The sequence below is a fragment of the Diplotaxodon limnothrissa genome, linkage group LG17, assembly GCF_057381915.1.
Source record: "Diplotaxodon limnothrissa isolate DT_005_m linkage group LG17, D_limnothrissa_male_GT1.1, whole genome shotgun sequence".
NCBI classification, from domain to species: Eukaryota; Metazoa; Chordata; class Actinopteri; order Cichliformes; family Cichlidae; genus Diplotaxodon; species Diplotaxodon limnothrissa.
The window spans coordinates 18,174,862-18,196,126 of record NC_140612.1 but is presented as its reverse complement, the minus strand read 5'-3'; the positions used below and the strand labels follow the sequence as shown (position 1 = coordinate 18,196,126).

The following is a 21,265-nucleotide window of genomic DNA, read 5'->3' as shown; positions in this document are numbered from 1 at the left end:
CTAATGAGCTGCTCTGAGAGTATCTCAACAGCTGAAGACAGATGGTGATGAGGAAGAGGAGCTATCATGGAAGTCCAAGTCTCTGCATGGGATGTACCATCTTCAGAACTTTAATAGTCTCAGTGCAGCCTAGGATACAGTCATAACTTTTAACTGCTTAATTTTCAGATTTTCACTTTTTTTTTTAATAATTAATGTTTATGTACTGAAGGCAATACAAAAAAATACTCTGAAAAAATATAGATACATGAAACATTCCTACTGAAATAGATCAGTTTCAAAGACGTGCTTAAAATGACAGACCATGTCTTTGTATTTTAGCATATATATATTTTTTGTGACTATTTCCTATTTTTCCATGAAAGAAAGCTGACCATGTGAGCCACAGAAACGTTAACGAACGTAATAACTGTGCCCAGTTCTTATAGTCAAAAACTGTATTTTCTAATAATACTGTGACATAGAAAATAGAAAAAAGATAGAAGTGATGAGGCTGATTATCTCTAACAAATTAAGATGAGTCTGTAACCATAACTATACAAAAGCATAGAGAAAGAGCATTCATATTCCATATGCTGATTTCATTTTTATCTCAGCACTGCAGGCTGAAATGAATCCATCTTTAATAGCTGCTAAATACTTTCTAAATGTATGTAAATATCAGAGGTCAGATGTATTTTTATATGTATCTGTTGGCGCTCTGACAGATCTGTTTAATGTTGTCGTGTGGCTAAACATGGACTTCAGGGTTTTCCCAGCCTTTACATTCGCTCCATCAGCAGCAGCCCCGCCGTTATCTCCCCCTCCCCCCATCTGTCAGTTCGCCTCCCCCTATCCTCGCAGGCTCTCCCATGACGTGATTCTAATAATAGCTCCCTGAAGTCGGGCCCGGCAGCCCCCCCTCTGGGGGGGGGGGGGGGGGGGGGGGGGGGGGGCTTGTTGGTCTTGAAGGGCTCAGCATGAATTGGCTGCGCTCTTCTCCATGCGAGCTGTGGGCCTTATAAATAGCACTGGGAAAGAAGAGGCTCTGCATTGGCGTTATATAAGCATCTTGCATGTTTATGAGTGGGGGGGGGGGGCATTGATAAGTAATGCTGCAGCTGCTGCTGTTTCACACACTCACCACTCTCTCATCCCTGTGTGAACAAATTCTGCACGGTTACTGGATATACTACTATAAAAATATTCAGTTTTTTGAGATGCAGGCACCTCCTTTAACCTACAGTGTGCCTGATCCTGACACAGAAGTGGCCGTGACTTTAACATGTTGCCTGAAAAGGTCACAAGGAATCCAGTTTGGACATCCTGTTTAATTCAGAATATATAAACCACACACAGGCACAGGTCCAGCACACACATCGTTCAGATATCTGGGTTTCCATCCAAATGTAATAATTTTTAAAGAAAAAGTCTTTGTAATGTGCAGGCGGAGGAAGAGTCAGACACAGGAGCTTGAGGAAGAGAGAAGAAGACCAAAACCAGGAGGTGATTAAAGAAGAAGATACAGGGCAGGATGTAGAAACCATCAGACTACAGACAGGGACATGAGAAACACAAGGATGAGCTCAAAACAAAAACAGAAAGTAAAGAGGACATGAAATTATTGATGTTAATGTCCACCTCCTCCCCCTTTTTCTTTATTTATTGGGCACCAAAGTAGATCATCTGCCTCCTATTCCAGCATCCTCCTCTGTCACACCAGCCCTCTGCATGTCCTTCTCTACATCCATGAACCTCCTCTGAGGCTTTCCTCTTTTCTTCCTGCATGACAGCCCCATCTTCATCATCATCTCTCCCTCCTCTGACAACATGCAAACCATCTCAGTCTCTCTGACTCTGAGCTGTCCCTCTGATGGACTCCTGTACATGCTACCCACTCTCAATGAACATCTGAACATCTTCAGCTCAGCCTCCTCAAAACATCCATCATATGTGTCTATATCTTCTTTTAGCTCCATCCACAGCCAGTGTAGGGACTAACGCGTCATTAAGTAACGTGTTACAGTAACTACGTTTTTAGTTTGGTAACGAGCACGGTAACTAGTTATTATGCCAAAATCAGGAACACGTTTATCGTTACTGGGATTTAGATAGGGTTATTATTCGTTACTTCGTGTGGTGGCTATCGCGGAGCTTCCACAGATTCAGTAACATTAGCAAGTGGTGGAGGCCAGCAGGTGGATGAGGGAAAGGGGAGGCGGGAGGAGCAGAGACCCGAGGCAGCTGCCGGTCTGAGTGTCAGGTGAACTGAACTTCAGGTAAGAAGTTATGAGCTGCAGTCTCTCTGGGTCATATATATAAACCAAGTTTGGGTGGAGTTTATTTTCGTTGTGCTGACTTTTTCATACTGGTACTAGCTAGCATGATGGAGTTTCTATACAGCTGGATGGGTGCTATGATGTTACTGATGTTGAACTTAATTTTGTTCATAAGGTCAGTTATTAGATTTGCCAACTGTCCCCTAAAAAATGGAATCGTCTCGTATTTAGAGTTAATATTACACGTTTCGTATTGAGGTGAAAAGAAACAGTTTGTCCCGTAATTCAGCTACAATGAAAAAGACACACAGCTGGAGTTATTCTGTGTCTTTGCTGCACAGCTGCCTCTTCTTCTCTCATTCTCTCCCCCTCCCTCTCCTGTTTCTACTTCAATCATGAAACTGATCAATGATCAGCTGATCGGCTTTTCTCTCGTTTGTTTATCGCCCACTTTGCGCCAGAAAGAGGAAACCAGCGGAGGTCGCGTTAAACAACAGCAGCACGTTTAAGCTTGATCAGCTGTTGTTAGAATTTATTTAATATTACTTTCTAGTATCAGCTGATGTTTGCTGGAGCCACAGCTGTAAAAGCTGCTGGTCATGATGTCGGTTTGGATATGTGGTGAGAAGGAAACATGAAGATGAAACCAGGAGATGTCCTTACTGAATCATCAGAGCTGTGATGGAGAAACAGGTTTAGGTGACATGAATGAGTTGAAGGGAAGTTATGAACTGTTTCTGAGAGACAAATAACACCAGGATCCTTTTTTTATGTAGCTGACAACTGGTAACTGTGCAGGGGCGGGTCTAGCAAAGTTTTGCCAGGGGCGCCAGGTAGGGCATTAACAGGGAGAGGGGGGCACAAAGAAGTACTTTTCTTTCTTATTCTCATTTAAAATGTCTCGCTTTTAAAAAATAATTATCTGAATCTTACAACAAACGACTGATAGATTGATGCATATATACCATCAGAACAGTGAACATCACTGTCACAACAGGCAGAATTTCTGAGTTCTGAGTACAATCAAAAGCACCACGACTGCAGTTTTTGTGTTGGATTTAAAAAGCACACATGACGCTGTGACGTAGGCTAGAATCATGGTGGTGGTCAACGACAGTCCAGGCGTGGGATTTCTCTCGTGGAAATATGCACATTATTTTTTCCTTTCTATTAGGTAGGTGGCACAGTGCACTTGTGGCAAGTAAGCAAGCTAGAAGACTGGCAATCTTGCTGGGTATCCAGTTACGGAAGCAACACATTAACAAGAGAATTCTGAGTAAAACCAAAGTTACTTTCCCTAGTAACTAGTTACTTTGAAAGCAATGAGTAACTTATAGTTACTAATTTAAAGTGAAACTTACCCAACACTGTCCACAGCTGATGCCTTTGCCTCTCCTGAGGCTGGTTTTACCTTCAGGCCATGTAGTTTTGTTAAGGTTAGGGTTTCAAATGTACTTCATGCATGGGATTTTGAGAATCAGGCTTTAAATGTCACGGCTGAGGCAACAGTCGTGTAGTGGAATGAATGAGGACCCAAGATGCAGATGGCGGTGGAGATGCGAATGAGGATTTATTTACAGTGGAAAATAACCCAAGCCAGGACAGAACTAAACATAAACCTAGACTGGGGAAACTAATAACAAACCAAACCCGTAACCATAACTCACGGAAAAACATAAGGAAGTTACACCGGGATGACGAGCCGAGAAAGGAGAGCAGGAACAAAGGACAGAGAGACACTGAGATTACCAAGAAACACAGACGACACAACGAGGGACACAGGCAGACACACGCTATAAATACACAGAAGGTAATGAGGGAATGGCGCACAGGAGTAGGGATGGGTATCGTTTAGGTTTTATCCGATACCAGTACCAAACTGGTTCTTTTGAAACGGTGCCGGTGCTTAAACGGTGCTCGAACCGGTGCTTAAAGAATGGAGAACACAAAATTGGTCCAAAAACCTCTCATGTTCAGCTGTTTTTTTGTAAAAAGATAACAATGTTAGCCTTTTCTGCAGCTATAGGGGATTTATGGCATCCCTCTTGGCTGGAAGCAGTGCTTAAACAATGGAAAAAAACACCAACTTTGTCCAAAAACCTCTCATGTTTAGCATTTTCCACTTTTTCTTTGGTCATTTTAGCTTTTTTGGCCAGGGTGAAGGCAGTATCTGCCATCAAACAAGAAGACAGCCGCATGTAACTACGACGGTGTTTGCTAGTTCACCTTACATGAATTAATGTAATAACGTGGTTAGCCTACTCAACGTAAATTACACACGGACAACATTAAGCCACTCACTCAGAGAAGAACGGCTGCTGCTGCCATCATCATCCATCATCATTTCTGCTACACTCGCAGGGCTAGGGGCCAGGACTCTCCTCTTCGGGTTTTTGAGGGATATTGCTAACTCCGGGTCCGATAGCAGGCAACCCACCCGCAGTAGATGTGCCTGGTGTGAGGTCTCACAGCAAGCTATCAAATACGGCGCATTTCTCGGCTTTTAACAAAATGCTATACGTCGCCAGGTGTTTCATCAGATTCGAGGTGTTACCTCCTTTGACAGTATCACAGTATCAGCTTAAAGCACTTGTTGCAGGCTGCTGAGTTTGCATCTTTTGCTGTGAAGTACAGCCAGACTTTGACTGCTTCGCCTTGGGCATTTTTAATCTGTAGCTCTGCTCTAAAAGAACGTACGTACCTGGGCCCGCCTACTACGCTTGCAAAGGTAAAATGATTGGCTAGTATCCAAAGTGTATGACATCTCAGGAAAAAAAAGCACCAAAAACAAGCACCGAAATGTGCGCTGCTTTTCGGTCTGGTTACTACTGTTTATGTCAGAACCGATACCGGTACCCATCCCTACACAGGAAGGGAGCACAGCTGAACCTAATTCACCAGACGAGACACAAACCTTCAAAGTAAAACAGGAAACACACAGACTGTTTTACAACACAAACACGGGGGCACGAACAGAGCACCGAGGACAGACACAGGTAGGGCTGATAAAACACTAAACTCCAGGTTCAACCCTAATCTAATACAAAATCAGAATAAACACAAAATGATCCAGGATCATGACATTAAACATGTTTATATCTGCTGTAAAGTTTTAACATGGTGTCTGTGGGACTGTGCTGGAGCCCCTGCTGGACATTAGAGGAACTGCTTTTGGTTTTTCAGCTGTTGAACACACATACCCACTTAAATTTGGAAGTGTGGAAGCGAAAGAAGTAAAATTGAGCTCCAGGGTTTCCTAATTTATTCTACTATCACTCAGATTTTCATCCATCATTCTCCATCTTTTCCCCTGAGCTTCAGCTCATTGTTACTAACCAGTGTGTTATATTTTCGTATGATTACATTGGATTTTTCTACCATCTTCACCTCTCACTGTCTCCTGAGGTTTCCCTGATGGTAAAGTGAGCTGAGAGTGAAGAGATAAGTGGGATGTAGGATGAAGTGATGGCTGCAGAGTGTAGAGGAGAGGGGGAGGATGGAGAGAGTGATGAAGAGCTCTGTGGAAAAGAGGAAGGCTTAATGAGTATGTTGCCCCTGACTCGGGCACGAGTGCGAGGCAGGAGATGACAGGGCTGTGCGTTGCCACGGGGGATGCAGCGCCGGCCTGCACAAAGCAGAGGCTGCCCCCCACCCCCTCCTCCACCTCTTCTCTGCTGCTCATTGCAGGAAGACCAGGGTGCACAAGAGTGCCGCTCAGCCACTTCCACACAGCATTACTGCACTATGGTGTTAATGTAGGCCTCACATTGTGATGGAAATGTGCTTTAGCTTTAGATGATTTATATGTAAGAAAAGTGAAATACAAGAAACTTTCTATTTCTGCTTTCTTGACGTGTTTGACTTTAATGGAGTTAGAATTTGCTTTGTGAGTTACACTGTGTGCCACTGTGAGTTTAGATTTTGAGAATGTAAGCATTTAAATGTTTCAGAAAAACCCAGAGAATAGAGTTCACTTCATTTTACAGGCTGTAACTTTAATTTCTGTTCTCCTGAATGTAGGGTTTATGATTTTTTCCCCCCAATTTTTCAACTGGAAACCAATGATGTTCTGTTAGGGCAAGCAAGGCCAGCAGTGCTTGCCCTGTCAAATATAAAAATATCCATAAATCAAAATGTACCAAAGTAAAACGATCTTGCTCCTTTTGTATTGGACAGCACCAGGGGCAATTCTAGGATCAGAACTTTGGGGGCGCTGAGCACCCAGAGAGCTGCCCAGCCAGGCAAGATAAACCTGTCTCTGTCAGTCCCTGCATCCTTAAATGTTGTCGCGAGTTCTCTCTGACTGTCACTTTGGTGCATTTAAACCCCTGTTCCTCCTTGTCCTCATCGTCTGTTGTATTCATCTCCGTTATCAGTCATCATAATTTTACCATCTCTGTGCAGGTCTGCAAATTTCTTTATTAAATCATACGATTCTTAAATTCATCAAGTCTCTCTGTGCCTGGGTCCTCGTCACAAAACATGACATCACTGTTTTGTGCATTTTAACACAATTTAATCCCCACATTTGTGAAAGAAAAGCAAAAAACTTTTTTGAAAAGTCTGTAACAAAACCATCAAATCTGATCAAGGTTATTTTAATGCTGCAAAAGAAGAATGGATTGGAATAAAAAAAAAAAATACATATCCTAACCTTAATTACTGGGGGAGAATAATGAATGATGTTCATAGTGAGTAAAAAGTAAACTGAGTGCATTTTTTGGACAGAGATTCACTTTTAATATATATGTATAATATAATACAGATACATAAAAAAAACACTTCCAAAACAGAATAAATTATTACAAAATATTAAAAAAATATATATATAAAAATGGAGGCAACTTTGCCTGTGGTAGAATGTATACAATGTATGAAAAAATCTTTACTGCAGATACTAATTTTACTAATGTAATAATAATAATTTTGTGCTGTAAGATTTATGAGCTTCATGCTTTCATAGTGGTCCTTAGGAGAGCTTGACATTTTTATCAGGTGGTACACACTGTAAAAAGTTTGAGAAACACTGGTAAGTGTATGTGTGCTTTTGGAAAACATTTAAAGCTGCAGTACAGAATCTTTGAAACAAGCTTAAAACATTTTTAGAATATAAACAGAGCACTCCGCTTCTCTTTACAGCTCCTCACTCCACCAGGGCTGTTTGGCACTTTCTGATAGTGTGCAAATGTGGTGCAATGCGCCAGTCATACAGACAACTGGACGGTCCAAATGTTGGCCTACCTATTACTGGCTGAGGTTTTAGTAGAGTTGTGGCTGAACCACATAAAAATATATCATTAATTTTAATCTCCCCAATCAATTATATTGTTATGTTGGAATGTTGTTAAAGAGGGTCAAAAATGTTTCAACCCAGTTTGTTTTGCAGATTCTGTATAACAGCTTTAATATAGGGAGAACACAACTTCCTGATTGTGTGAGTAAAATCAGTTTTTTTTTCTCTTTGTCAGTTTAACAGTTTCTGTTGTGCCTGTCACTGTTCCCTGTCTGTTTTCTTACCTGGTTTTTCCTGACCTTGTACTTTCTCCTCGTGTTCTCCTCTTTCCTCTCTCCCTCTTTGGACTGACAATCATACACAAATAGATTGTATTCAGTTAGATGAAAAATTACATTAATATGAAAATAATTCTATTAAGATCACTAACAAAAAGTCCTCTCTCAGTTTACTTTCAACCAAAAGGCAAATAACCAAACCACATGAACATCTAATAAAAGATATAAACATTGAAACACTGATCCAACATTATTCTTGATTGCTAGATCATTTGATCATCATTTTACCTGAATGTGGCTCCTTTTTTTTTGGAAAAAACTTCCTTACATCCATTATGAACATGGCTGTCTCTCTGTACACACACACACACACACACACACACACACACACACACACACACACACACACACACACACACACACACACACACACACACACACACACACAGCAGGAGTTATAAGGTTAATGGGCATCTAGTCAGTTAGCTAGTTAGCTAGTTAGTATCCATTTCAAACAGGACAGTGGTAACAACAGTAGGCTGTGGACAATTTTAAGTTTTAGATTTTAAATAGGCTGTATACATTTCAATGGGAGCAACAGGACGGTCAAATATCACTGATTTTACTACAGAGCAGGACGGATTGTAGGGTAGCAAACATTGTCGGAAAACACGTTTTCAACCCAGCAGGTTACCTGGTGTAATGTTTTTCAGCTAAAAAGAAACATGTTCTGACTCCTACCTAACTATATAAAGAGTAACTGAAGGTTAAATGCAGCTAACATGTCCTGTTTTAAGGCAGGCACTTACACCTCTGCTCCGCTGCGTCTCAGCCACCATCGCTCTGGCAGCAAGAGCGCTAGAGATGTCAGTGAAGTTGGCCCCCCCACCTTCTTCAAATCCAGGTGGGGGGGCCAACTTCACTCACATACTTTTGTTGTTAAAATATTCCGTCTCAAACAAGTACAGTACTGTATGCTTTTTATATTTTTAGTAGTGTGTCACACAAACAGCAAATATTGTAAAAGAAAGAAAGGTAAGAAATCTTTGGGGGTGCTTTGATTCATTTTGGGGGTGCTTCAGCACCCCCAAGAATGGGCTAAAATTGCCCCTGGACAGCACTGTTATACAGTTCCTCGCCTGTTTGCAACCATCCTTTACATTACTGCCATCTTGTGGCCACTTGTGTCACTGAATGCTTAACTTGTTTCTTACTCATAGGAAACTGTACTTTTCTCTCGTTTACATGTGTGTGTCTCCCATTAACAAGCTGGTTAAACTGAGAGGTCAGCAGTTTTTTTTTCCTGGTGCTTTGCACATTTTGGCTAAACCTCTCATCTTACACATAAATTGATGACTCAGCTTTCACTGCTCCAAGGTCAGTTACTATCAGCACTTTGCGTGGAAACCCATCTAGCATTAGCGAAGTAAACGAGCTCCAGAGATTTAGCATCTTAACAGGTGAATTTGATCTTGCTAACTAACTAACTAACTAACTTGCTAACGCTTGATTTAAAGAACATGGAGTTTGACAATGAAAAAAAAATCATCTTTTCTGTAAACGTCATTGCACACCACTGCTAGAAACATTGGTTCACTGGTTTCTAACAGCAAAGCACAGCAGAAGAAGACATTAGAAAAGTTATATTGTAAATATTTTTTTCATATTGGTGCGATTCTAAAACAAAGGAATCTGACTAAATCTGTTTTTTATTTTAAATACTGTTATTTAAAAAAGAAAGAAGCAAAGATTTATAACAGGCAATGTCAGACTGACTTAGATAAGCCAGTAGTTCCCAAATATGATTCAGCTCCACAACACAAGTGAACAGAAAGTATTGAGAATTGAATTAGTACACATCGAGAGTGTACACAAAGAGTGTAGTACACAAAGAGTCTAAGTGATAGTGAAGTGGTAAAACAGATCACTCTCCCATGTGAAGCAAACTACGACTAGCTAAACTTTCAGTGTCCAGGTGTTTTAAACATGCCTTCATCTAATATTATACAATTAAAAGAAAATTTCACATGTAGGCTACTTCGTGCAAGTTTTAAACCCTTTGGTGTGAATTAGGAACAGCTGTTATAAAAGGGCACAATTACACAGACAAAGTGCTTTAATATGTTCAAATCCATAAATTCTGGGAGACAGATTACTTTAAAAATCCTAAAACAAGAACTATGGAGTTCTCAGTCCTTAGTGGAGGGACAGCTCACATTTATTCTGTTATTTATCATCACACAGTAGTTAAATTGTGCTCACTAATGTACTAAGAGTGCATGCAGTCTGAGCTACAGCTTTCCTTTGGGAGGAGGGTGTTTAAACTTTGCATTATAGGAACCCTAATCTCCCGTCTTTTGAAGATTATGCATCGGAATTTCAGGAGTGGGACCACGTCTCCAAACATGCTCCTTCCGGTTGTCATCTATATAGGTTCCCCCAGTTCTGCAAGCTGTTCATTCTCGTTTACGTGCCCCACTCGCCCTCCCTCCTTATTCTCAGTTCTTTAACTTCTTCATTTCTATTTAGTGCATGGGGATCTGCCAGGCCCGGGAGCCGTCGCCAGTCCCCTTTGAGGCCTTCCCCAAACCGCAGCTCAATTCATGTCCAAGCATTCACTTTTACCTACTAAAACGCTGTCAAACCTAAAATGAGGACATGGGCCCAGCTATTGAAATAATGTTAAATCATCTTGAGAATACTCTTTTTTTTTTTTTGTTAAAATTCTTACTTTGCCTAAAGTTACTCACAGTGCTTCCATCATTAGACTAGAAGTATTTCACTCTGTCTTGTGTGCTGTTTAATGAAGTGCGGCAGTCTTTGTGCTGTCACTGTTTGACTGATGAGGTTGTGTTCAAATAATTCTCCTGTGCAAATTAAAAAGCTAATCCTTGCCCATCCTTACAATCACTGCCTCCCAGCAGGCAACACCGGGCCCCGCAGGGGCTTAGTGACGGCAACCGCCACTGCTGATTGGCTGAGCAGCAGATGGAGGAGCCGAAGAAGAGCGCTTTCAAAACTTAAAGCGCACATTAAAGTTTCCACTCACTCTGAGATGGGATTTTAGGTGCGGCATGCGTCTTCGGTTTCAGCTGCAGCTGTAATCCGACACGCCGCCACTTATAGAAGGGGCAGCAGGCTGTCTTTGTGCAGCAGCAACGTGCACGGATCATCTGACGGCAGATAAAGAAGCATGTCAATGAAGTCATCCGGGGTGCACCTGTGCATCCGCGTCAATGTGTGAATATGTGTATTCAGCACTATGTCATCTTTTACAGGCTCGGCGCCTCGCTTGTTCTCCCCATCAAGTTTTCACATGGTTCATGCTTTCATTCACAACAAACCTTGTGAGCATGTGCTGTCCAGCTGCATTAATCTTGTGGAGCATGAAGTCATGCTAGGAAATCTTCTCATTGGGTTACCGGTGTTTACCACCAAAATAGACTTTACAGGACAGTTTACCTGAAATCTGCAAACCAAAAGCAGCGGGTAGGAATAAAGGTTAAAACTACCACAGACAGCCAGGAGGAGACAGACCCCAAAACCATAGGAGACACAGGTTCACTCTATCTGCAAGGAGATGCAAACCAACAGAAAACAATGAGAAAATGAAGCCACAGCAGAGCAACAGCAAACAAATATGTGCAGTGATGTGACAAAAACAGAGAGACACAAAACCAAACACACCACAGAATAAAATGAAGAAGAGAAGATGATCTCAGAAAATGGATCAATCAGTGGAAAACAGTCCTGTGATTTAGAACTTCTTCAGGTCTGATGTTGTGACTCTTCCGCTCAGTGTTATATTATATTTGAGTTCCAGATATGTGCAGATGTGTTGGAGTCAGTTTCTTTCTGGAGACTGGCTCAAATCTTTAAAACCCAGGCCTACATTTCCCACAATGCATCTAAGCTCTAAGCAGCATGTTTTCCTGTTTGTGTGTAAAACTGGTAGAATTTCTCTTTTAAAACTGATTGTTATTACAAAGACGTGAGCCTCAGTGAAGGACAGCCAGGTTATAATCTGGCCGTTAGAGGTCAGAGGTCAAAGGTGAGCGTAACATATGGATCCAAGCGTCTGCCATATGTGCAGATTGGCTGCTGTGCATGACCAAGCACACATTCAGTTCCCTGTATGGTGGACATGTGCCAACTTACATCCTGACCGTGTGTTCCAGAAATAATGACATTTCTGAGCGTTAATCATCCACACTAGTGCTCCTGCTGCTCCCAGCTTCTTAAATTTAGTTTTCAGGAATTTATTTGGAGCCACCGTGCAGCAGAACCTCAGCCAGCTGTCAGACAGTTACAGTGACAAACCACAAATATAGTTCAGTCGCTCACACAGAATAACCTTCATCCACAGTAGAGGACATGCTGTACATTTCTTCCATGCTCGCTCCCTCTCTGCCTGATTCACACTGTTCAGCTTTTCATTTTTGATCTTTCACGTTGAAGCACGCTGCAGCTTTCATACTCACAGTAAAGCTTAAATCAGACTGAAGAAGAAGCTTTAGTGAGCAGTCACTGGTGGACGGGACAGGTAGCCTTATAGATATCTGCTCGCTCAAACCACAGACTGTATACAAAAGATGGACATTTCCACTGCAACATCACCCACTGTTTCTGAGTATTTGTCAACATTTATGTTTTGGTCTCCACCAGTCGTCTGTGTCCGCATCCACCTGTAACTCAAAGAGCTCACACCTCCCAGAGCAGCCTCAAGTGGACATTGAGGGAACTACACTTTCTAGTTGCTGCTTTGCAGCAAACGAACCTTTAAATGTCAAAAACAAACAAATGAGGTTCTGTTTATGTTTTACTGTCAGTTAATGCCGCTGCTAAGAAAAATATCTTCATTTGAAACAATGTTTCTAGATTCATTATGTGTCTGATCATTCTCTGTGTTCTCCTTGTTGTCTCTGAAGTGATTTTTTTGTCCTCTCAGTCTAACTGGGACTGATTCCAGCTCTCCGGCCAGCTGATCCCACTTCTTCCTGCCCACTGCTGCCTCCGTCTGCTGGGCTTTCACTCCTGCTGCCTCCATCAGGACTGAGACTGCTGCTGAAACTACACAACATATATTTTTTTAAGGGACTGAATACAAAAAAAGAGGAAAATAGTTTGAGGATGTTTGGAGAGGTGGAGCTGTCCGTGGTGCTGAATTCTGTCTCCTGGGATTTTGGAAACACTTGTCATACACACTGCCTGCCTGAATTACACAGTCTGGTCCCAGCAGCTGAAAAATCTTTATGTTCGTGGACACGAATCATCAGACATGAGAAATTGTGTTCAGGGACATGAAATCTAAGAGGGAAAACATGTTGACATTAGAATCTGAAAACAGACGAGCATTAAATTAAATATTGTGAGCATTTTTCTTTTTCTCTATGATATTAGTGAGCATTTGAAGCCTCAAGATCATCACTTTCACTTTCATCTTAGTCTCTGAAATGCGGACATAAGGAATGAGGTGCAGAAACCAAACCACATTGCAGACTCACACAGCAACGTGACTATCCCTGCCTTAAATCCTCTCTTTCCTGGTCTCTTTTGACTGTAACAGGACCATCATTTCCACAATAAGACCATAAACTGATTAGCTGAGCACATATTGCGTTATTTTTGTGCCACTATTCTGAGCGCACGTAAAAAATTTTTGCAGGTGCAAGTGTTGCATTTTGAGGAGAAATTTATTTTGAGCGAAGAAAAGCTGAATTTGAATGAACAAAATTCATTTTTGCATGCAAAAAATGTATTTCAGTGTTTGCTATTATTCATATACACACACAACAGCAGCCCCTCTCGCTCAGTTTTTGCATTTGCACTTGCTCGCAATGTGTTGCTTGCGCTCTCAACATTTCTGCCCGTGCGTGCTTAACTCTTTCTGTACACCGTTACATATGTGCCACAAAACCAGCCGATCACAATCTGATTGGCTGTTTTGGTCCAATCAGCTCGAAATGACGAAATGCATTTCGAATGCCAGAATCCATTTCGTCCAAAACTCAAACGAGGCAGTGGTGGAGGAACACAGAGTGGCGGAGTTTGAAATATTACTTTCTGGGTCACAAAATAAACTTTTAAGATATTTTCATGGATTCTGGGATATTGCATTTCATCATTTCGAGCTGATTGGAGACCAATATAGCCAATCAGATGTGTTTTGCATCCAAGTTTGTGATTGGCTGGTTTTGTGGCACAAATATAACGGTGTACAGAAAGAGTTGAACGCGCATGGGCAGAAATGTTGAGAGTGCAAGCAACACATTGCAAGCAAGTGCAAATGCAAAAACTGAGCGAGAGGGGCTGCTGTTGTGTGTGTGTGTGTGTGTGTGTGGGGGGGGGGGGTGTGGATAATAGCAAACACTGAAATACAGTTTTTGCACGCAGCAATGAATTTTGTTCACTCAAATTCAGCTTTTCTTTGCTCAAAATAAATTTCTCCTCAAAATGCAACACTTGCACCTGCAAATCTTTTTTACGTGCGCTCAGAATAGTGGCACAAAAATAACGCCATAAGCACAAAGCTCATTTTCTGATGAACTATAAAACAATTAGACTTCTCTTTACCTTCGCCCCTGGTGCACATCAAAAAGAATGCAGGTTAAAGTACTTCAGCGTTAGTTTCACATTTCAAAGCAATTAGTGAGGTTGTCCTTTTATCTTTTATGAAAATGCCTAAAAAGGTGGAGCTGGAGCCGAGTCAAGTTGCAAAGCAGAAACTGTGGGTTGAAAATGTTAACAAATTATTGAAAGAATCAGTGTGTCTAAAGCTGGCACTATATATTTATGAGTTAAAAATATCAATTTAGAGCAAAGTCAGAAGGTTTGGAGATGAACTAACAGGATTTATTTATAGACATATTTACACCTGCAGATTTCCTCTGATTCATACATCCCATTTAAAGCTTCTCATTGATCTAAATTAGAGGCAGCTTGTTAATCCACAGCACGCAGAAGATTTCCTATTTTATCTTTTTTAGACTCTAATTTTAAAGTCACACCAGCTGACTTAGACTCAGCCCACTGAGCTGACCTCTCCGATGATCCAGGTGCGATTACTCAGACTCAGTACCGAGGCTAAGAACTCAATAAAGTCAAATTAAACCTCAGAGCGATTCAGGCTGCAGGTTGGGGGCTTTTTTCTAAATCCTTTATCTCACTATCACCTCATTGCATTCGTCACACAGATCAGTCCTTATAGCAGGAGCAGTATTTTTTATAAAAATGATGAAATTTAATTATTAAAAAGAAGATTAATATCTGTGAAGACGCAGAAGAGTAAAGATTTGGTGGACATTCTGATGTTTATCAATAAACTTTTTTAACTAAAACAACAACAAATATTCAAATTCAAATATTTAAAAACTTTTTTTTTTTTTTTCAATTACAGTGGTCCCTCAGTTATCACGAGAGTTACGTTCCAAATATAACCCGCGATAGGTGAAATCTGCGAAGTAGTCATTATAGATGTTTTAAGGCTGTAAAACCCCTCACTACACATTTTATACACTTTTCTCAGACAGGTATGAACATTTTCACACTTTTCTCTCTTGTTTACACACTCTCAAAGTTCAAATCTTTGTAGAAAAATAAGTCCAGTATTATAGATTGAAACCAAAGTCACCCACTGGCGCCTTTAACGGTGCAAAACGTTCCGTTGACATTGTTGTGTTTGTTGGGGAGAAAACTTACAAACATACAGTACAGTACTTTAGAGTCATACTGCTAGTGATTTAAGATTTATGTAAATTTGACAAGCTGAACACATTCTGTACTCTACAGGAGACACGGTATGAGATTGATTGACAATGGTCTACAGCCAATCAGGTTGCAGAACACAATGCGCTGTAAAAAACAAAAAACAAAAACAACAAAAACATGCAAAATTGCACTAAAATGAAATCCTCGAAACAGCATATGTAGTTTAAAGTTTACTTTAAAAAAACAATTACTCATATATTTGTATGGGTCATTAACCCTCTGGGGTCTCAGGGTATAATTGGCCGTTTTTGACTATTTTACCTCCATATTTCACCTTTAAAATATGTTTTTCTTGCCTTGTTTGGTATCATTATTTTCAGCACAACCTCAAATATCTGAAATTTTAGTTATTTTTTCATTTTGGCATACTATATTAGCACAGTTGATCTAAATTCAGACAAAAAATTCAAAATCTGAGTAGAAAACAGTTACATTTTTTACTGTAAAATCTACAAATATGTTTAACGAATCATTTTCATAACTTGAAATGCAAATAGAAATTGTACATTTCTAAAAATTATGCACAAGTTTTGCAAACAACAAAGTTATATGGTACTATTTACCTAAAAATGCAGCCAAGGCCTCAGGCATTTTTTATATAACCATTTAAATCTATTTACAGAACAATCAGGTGTGCTGCATCAAATAAGATGGCACACAAATTATTTGTGCCAGTCCAAAAAATGTATTTTGTGTTCAGTATAAGACAGAGGAGAACACCACAGGCCTAAACCCTGCAGGTCTGACAGCAGGAGGTGCATCAGTCCAGTTTTCCATGTGGGAACAGCGTTTACACTGGAATCGGCCTTTTCACGGCTTTTTTAGAGCAAATATGAAATTCAGCAGTCTAACTGACACACAATACAAAACAATAACTACACAACAAACTAACTATAGCCTCCAAACATGCTAAACGTCACTAATGTCTCACATATGAATACTAGCTCTCTCTGTCTTTCGCTCGCCTGCTTTCTGTCGCGGGTGTCACTCCTAAAAACTTCCCCTTCTCCCTAAACAACCAAATGTCACATGTTTGCCATATCATTTTTTTGATTGACTGACATGGTAAAATCTAACACCAACAGGGAAGGGGTGTTTTTTCTTTTTTCTTTTCACTCGCAAGCGGAGAGTGTTTGCTAGCGCTGTCTGTAGAAAACGCCGTTTTTACAGTCCTTCCCGCTGTAAACGCCACTGTTTACACATCGTGTGTATTTTTTTATCACAACTCTGGTTTTACGTGGCCCATCGACACAATTCAAAAACTGGTATGTAGTTTGAAGTCTGCACTTTCGACCCAAGTTGAAATGGAGACTCTGACTTACTGCATCTTGTAGCTGTGTCGTCTTAAATTGGTCATGTGATTTTGACGGCGACCCAGCGACCCCAGAGGGTTAACATATTTTAATAGTCAAATTATTTTATTAATCTGACTCTTAGTTTTTAACACAATAGCCTTTAAGTTGATCATTGGCAAGTTTTCCATTGTTTTCTGTAAGCTAAATATTTTTGAGGGTCTCTGTCATTTTAGCTGCCAGAACAGTTTGTTTCAAGTAATTTAGATGTTGACTGTAAATATATGATGAATAAATTCTTTTGTATTTTCGATCTTTGAAATAAAATTCAGGATGCTTTTACTTTTTCCCCCCCTGGATTTTGTTTTTGTAATTCATTCCACTTTGTTGGTGAGTTTCTTTTCTTGGCATTAATGAGCTTCCATACCTGATGGTGATAATTATATTTCTTCTCATGTATGAGGCTCTCTGCGTGTTTAAATAAAGTTGGTTTTTTTATTCTTGATTTTTCTCTGTTACACAGTCAGAGCAGATGAAGTCTGCTGATTTTTCTCTGTCTCCATAGCAACACGGAGGTATTTACACCAGCATGCAGGTCTGACTGTCGCAAACTGCTCAGCAGCCAATTACAGAGGCCAGTTTGATCCTCTGCAGATTCCTGCAGTCAAACCTGAGACCTGCTCGCTGTGAGACACCTGCAGCACAAACACGTCGAACTGGTTACATAACCCATGATGCAGTGCGCTTCTTTCGCTCTCGTTCCTGCCGTTGTGGGGCGCGTGTCCGCGGATCCTTCATGTGGATTTTAGCGGAACTTGACGGACAGGGGCCGAGCAGCTCAGCTCGACCTGCTGCACGACTCTCCGCTGTTTGTGCGCACATTCAGTACCGGAGCACCTGCTGGCTTTTACAGTCTGTCTGCACTGCGTCGAACCCCCCCTCCTCCTCTTCCTCACTCCCCTCCCTCCCTCTGTCGCTCACTTATTTTCTCCCTCTCCCTCTCTCTGTCTTTCTCCTCATGAAATCCTGCAATATGCTTCCAAATTCCCGGACGCGGACTCTCTCCTGAGCCGGTTTTCCTTCAAAGCCTCGGATTTTTTTTTTAACCGTTTTTACCGCAGAGAAAATCACGAGTCTCTGAGTGCGGATGCTGCTGCAGTGCCAAGTCCTCCCAGTCCTCCCCTTCAGACTGAGAGCCAGCTCTTCTTGGGAGTTCTATCTTTTTTCCAGCATGATTTTAAGAAATTGTCAGTCAGGATTTTTGCTGTCTGAAGCCTACTCCTTCTCTTCTTTCTCCTCCTCCTCCTCTCTCTGCGGGCTTCTCCAATCGACGCTGAAAACCTACACCAAGAGGATACGGATGTTGACCAAGACAACATAGTCTATTAATATTTCAGAGCTACTGTAAAGCGATATTAAACCCCAGGTTGTGGCGGGTGGCTGGGGAAGGTGCACAGGATCTCCATCTGCTGCTCTCCAGCTCTGCTCAGGTGGGTTTTATGTGTCATCTTCATCACTTGGATTCGGGTTGAAACTGTGTGCTGGTGTGAAGGTGAAAAGCTTTTCGTGGCTGAAGGTTGAGTGATGTGCGCAGTGGGGCTGCAAACTCGAGTACTGATGTATGCGGTAAAATTACAGCAGATGCAGCGCGGCTTCTGGAGGTGCTGCAGGATTTTTTTTTCTTCCCTCTCAACAACAGGAAGCTCTCCAGCCAATGAAACATGTCTGTGGTGAAATAAAACCATGTTTGAGTGACGGCATGTCATTTTTTCTATCTTTCAGGTGAGAAAAAAGAGATGTGATGGCGATAGTGCTGAGGATGATGATGATGATGGAGAGGGAGGTTCTCCACAGCTCCTGGCCGCAGTAGGAGCTTCTCCACTCCAGCCTACCGCCTCCTTCTCTCCTCTACACCTAAACTTCCTCTTTCTCTCCTCCACCCGCCAGGAAGGATGACTGTGGTGTCCACAGAAAACATGGACGAGACTTCCACCCTGCCGGGTCACCCGCAGGACCCCTACCCGCCTGATGATGACCACGACAACCATGACTGCTGTGAGCGGGTGGTTATCAACATCTCAGGGCTGCGCTTCGAGACCCAGCTGAAAACCCTCGCCCAGTTCCCGGAAACCCTACTGGGGAACCCTAAGAAGAGGATGCGCTACTTTGACCCCCTTCGAAACGAGTACTTCTTTGACCGGAATCGCCCGAGTTTTGACGCCATCTTGTACTATTACCAGTCAGGAGGACGGCTGAGGAGGCCAGTCAACGTGCCGCTGGATATGTTCTCAGAGGAGATAAAGTTTTATGAACTCGGTGCTGAGGCAATGGAGAAGTTTCGGGAGGATGAGGGGTTTATTCGGGAGGAAGAGCGACCTTTGCCTGAGAACGAGTTCCAGCGGCAGATCTGGCTCCTCTTCGAGCACCCAGAGAGCTCGGGGCCAGCTCGGGGTATCGCCATTGTCTCGGTGATGGTCATTCTTATTTCAATAGTAATTTTTTGCTTGGAGACATTACCAGAGCTGAAGGAGGATCCCAACGACCGGATTCGCATGGTCGGCAACACCACCATGTACTACAAAGCAAGCGTCCTCACAGACCCTTTCTTTGTGGTGGAGACGCTCTGCATCATCTGGTTTTCCTTTGAGTTGATAGTTCGGTTCTTTGCCTGCCCCAGCAAGGCAGCGTTCTTCAAAAACATGATGAACTCTATCGATATTGTGGCTATAATCCCGTATTTCATCACTCTTGGCACAGAGCTGGCCGACGACCAAGAAAACAGGGAGGGTAAGGGTGGTGGGGAGCAGGCCACATCTTTAGCCATTCTCAGGGTAATCCGTCTGGTGAGGGTGTTCAGGATCTTTAAATTGTCCCGACACTCCAAGGGACTCCAAATTCTGGGGCAAACTCTAAAGGCCAGCATGCGGGAGCTGGGCTTGCTCATTTTCTTCCTTTTCATTGGCGTGATTTTGTTTTCCAGCGCTGTCTACTTTGCGGAGGCTGAGGAGAAGGACTCGTTCTTCTCCAGCATCCCAGATGCTTTTTGGTGGGCTGTGGTGTCGATGACAACAGTCGGCTATGGGGACATGTACCCTGTGACCATCGGAGGGAAGATTGTCGGCTCGCTTTGCGCCATAGCCGGAGTGTTAACCATCGCGCTGCCGGTGCCAGTCATCGTGTCCAACTTCAACTACTTTTACCACCGGGAGACGGAGGGTGAGGAGCAGGCCCAGCTGCTCAACGTCAGCAACCAGAACTTGGCGTCAGACACCAACTCGAGTCGCCGCAGCTCCTCAGTGGTCAGCAAGTCGGAGTACATGGAGATAGACGAGGACTTAAACAACAGCATTGACAACTTCAGGGAAGCTAACCTTAGGACTGCCAACTGCACAGCTCCCAGCCAGAACTGTGTTAACAAGGGCAAGCTGCTCACTGACGTGTGAGGCGGCATGCGACCACCGCTGTAAATATTGTAGAAATATCTGGATGCTTTATATCCATTGGTGCATTTTATTCTCATCTTTGCATTGATTCATTCAGACATTTGTGGAGACTTTAATGCACATGTGGTCAAATTATAAAAAAAAAAGAAAAAAAAAAGAGAAAAACATTTGTTTGGCAATAGTACAAAAATCTGCAGGTTCGGGGAAACATTTGAGAAATTATTGACAAAGTTTAGTAACTTGCACCCTTCGATTTTCTAATGGTCTAAACATTAAATGGAAGCTTTGCTAATTTTACTTTTGGTCAAGGATTTCCATAGACTGTATATAAAAATATGGATGAAAGGTATAAAGAGTGAAGCTAGTGCTGAGGTGGCTTAAACCTACATTCCTTCTTCTGCAGTGGATGACCCCTCTTTGAGAAGTCTATGAGAAAATGAGCCTACTGCTTACCTGACTTCTCAGTTCAGCAATATTTTCCTGATGAGTTTATGCTCTCAGTTGCTAGTTTCACGTCTTACTGATTAAAACACTTTGGAAATTACGGTCCTGTTCGAGTCATATGGGACGATAAAAGAGGGGCGGAGCTAGAACAGAGCTTCCTCGTGACTGTCTGAGCATGTCCCTCGGTTCCTCATTCATCCCAGATCTCATGCTTCATGTTCAGATTCCAAACTGGCTTCAAACGAGGCTTCACAAAACAAAGCGTGCCATCGTCACACTGGCTACATCCATCTTTTATATACAGTCTCAGAAGTTAGTTTAAATGTCTCAACTTGTCAGTTTATCTACACTAAATTTTGTGGTAAAAACTGGACCTGTGAATTTTAAAGATATGAAAAGGCTGTAAAACAGATACCCACATTGCATCCTGGGAAATGCAGTGTTTTGTCCCAAACTAGAGATGGAAAAGTAAGAGTATTTCTTCTTCCTGTTTTATATCACTTTTAACCATTCTTCCAACTCAGTGTAAAAAGAAAACGCATCCTTTTGG

General features: G+C 41.9%; 1 protein-coding gene across 1 annotated transcript; it reads left to right on the top strand.

Moving 5' to 3' along the window:
* Positions 1-17,811: 17,811 nt before the first annotated feature.
* kcna1b (potassium voltage-gated channel, shaker-related subfamily, member 1b) lies at positions 17,812-20,393 on the top strand. The gene is made up of 2 exons (XM_085376535.1): positions 17,812-18,318; positions 18,611-20,393. The coding sequence occupies exon 2, from the start codon at positions 18,781-18,783 to the stop codon at positions 20,269-20,271; it is 1,491 nt and encodes a 496-aa protein (XP_085232661.1). The 5' UTR covers positions 17,812-18,318; positions 18,611-18,780; the 3' UTR covers positions 20,272-20,393.
* Positions 20,394-21,265: the final 872 nt, after the last annotated feature.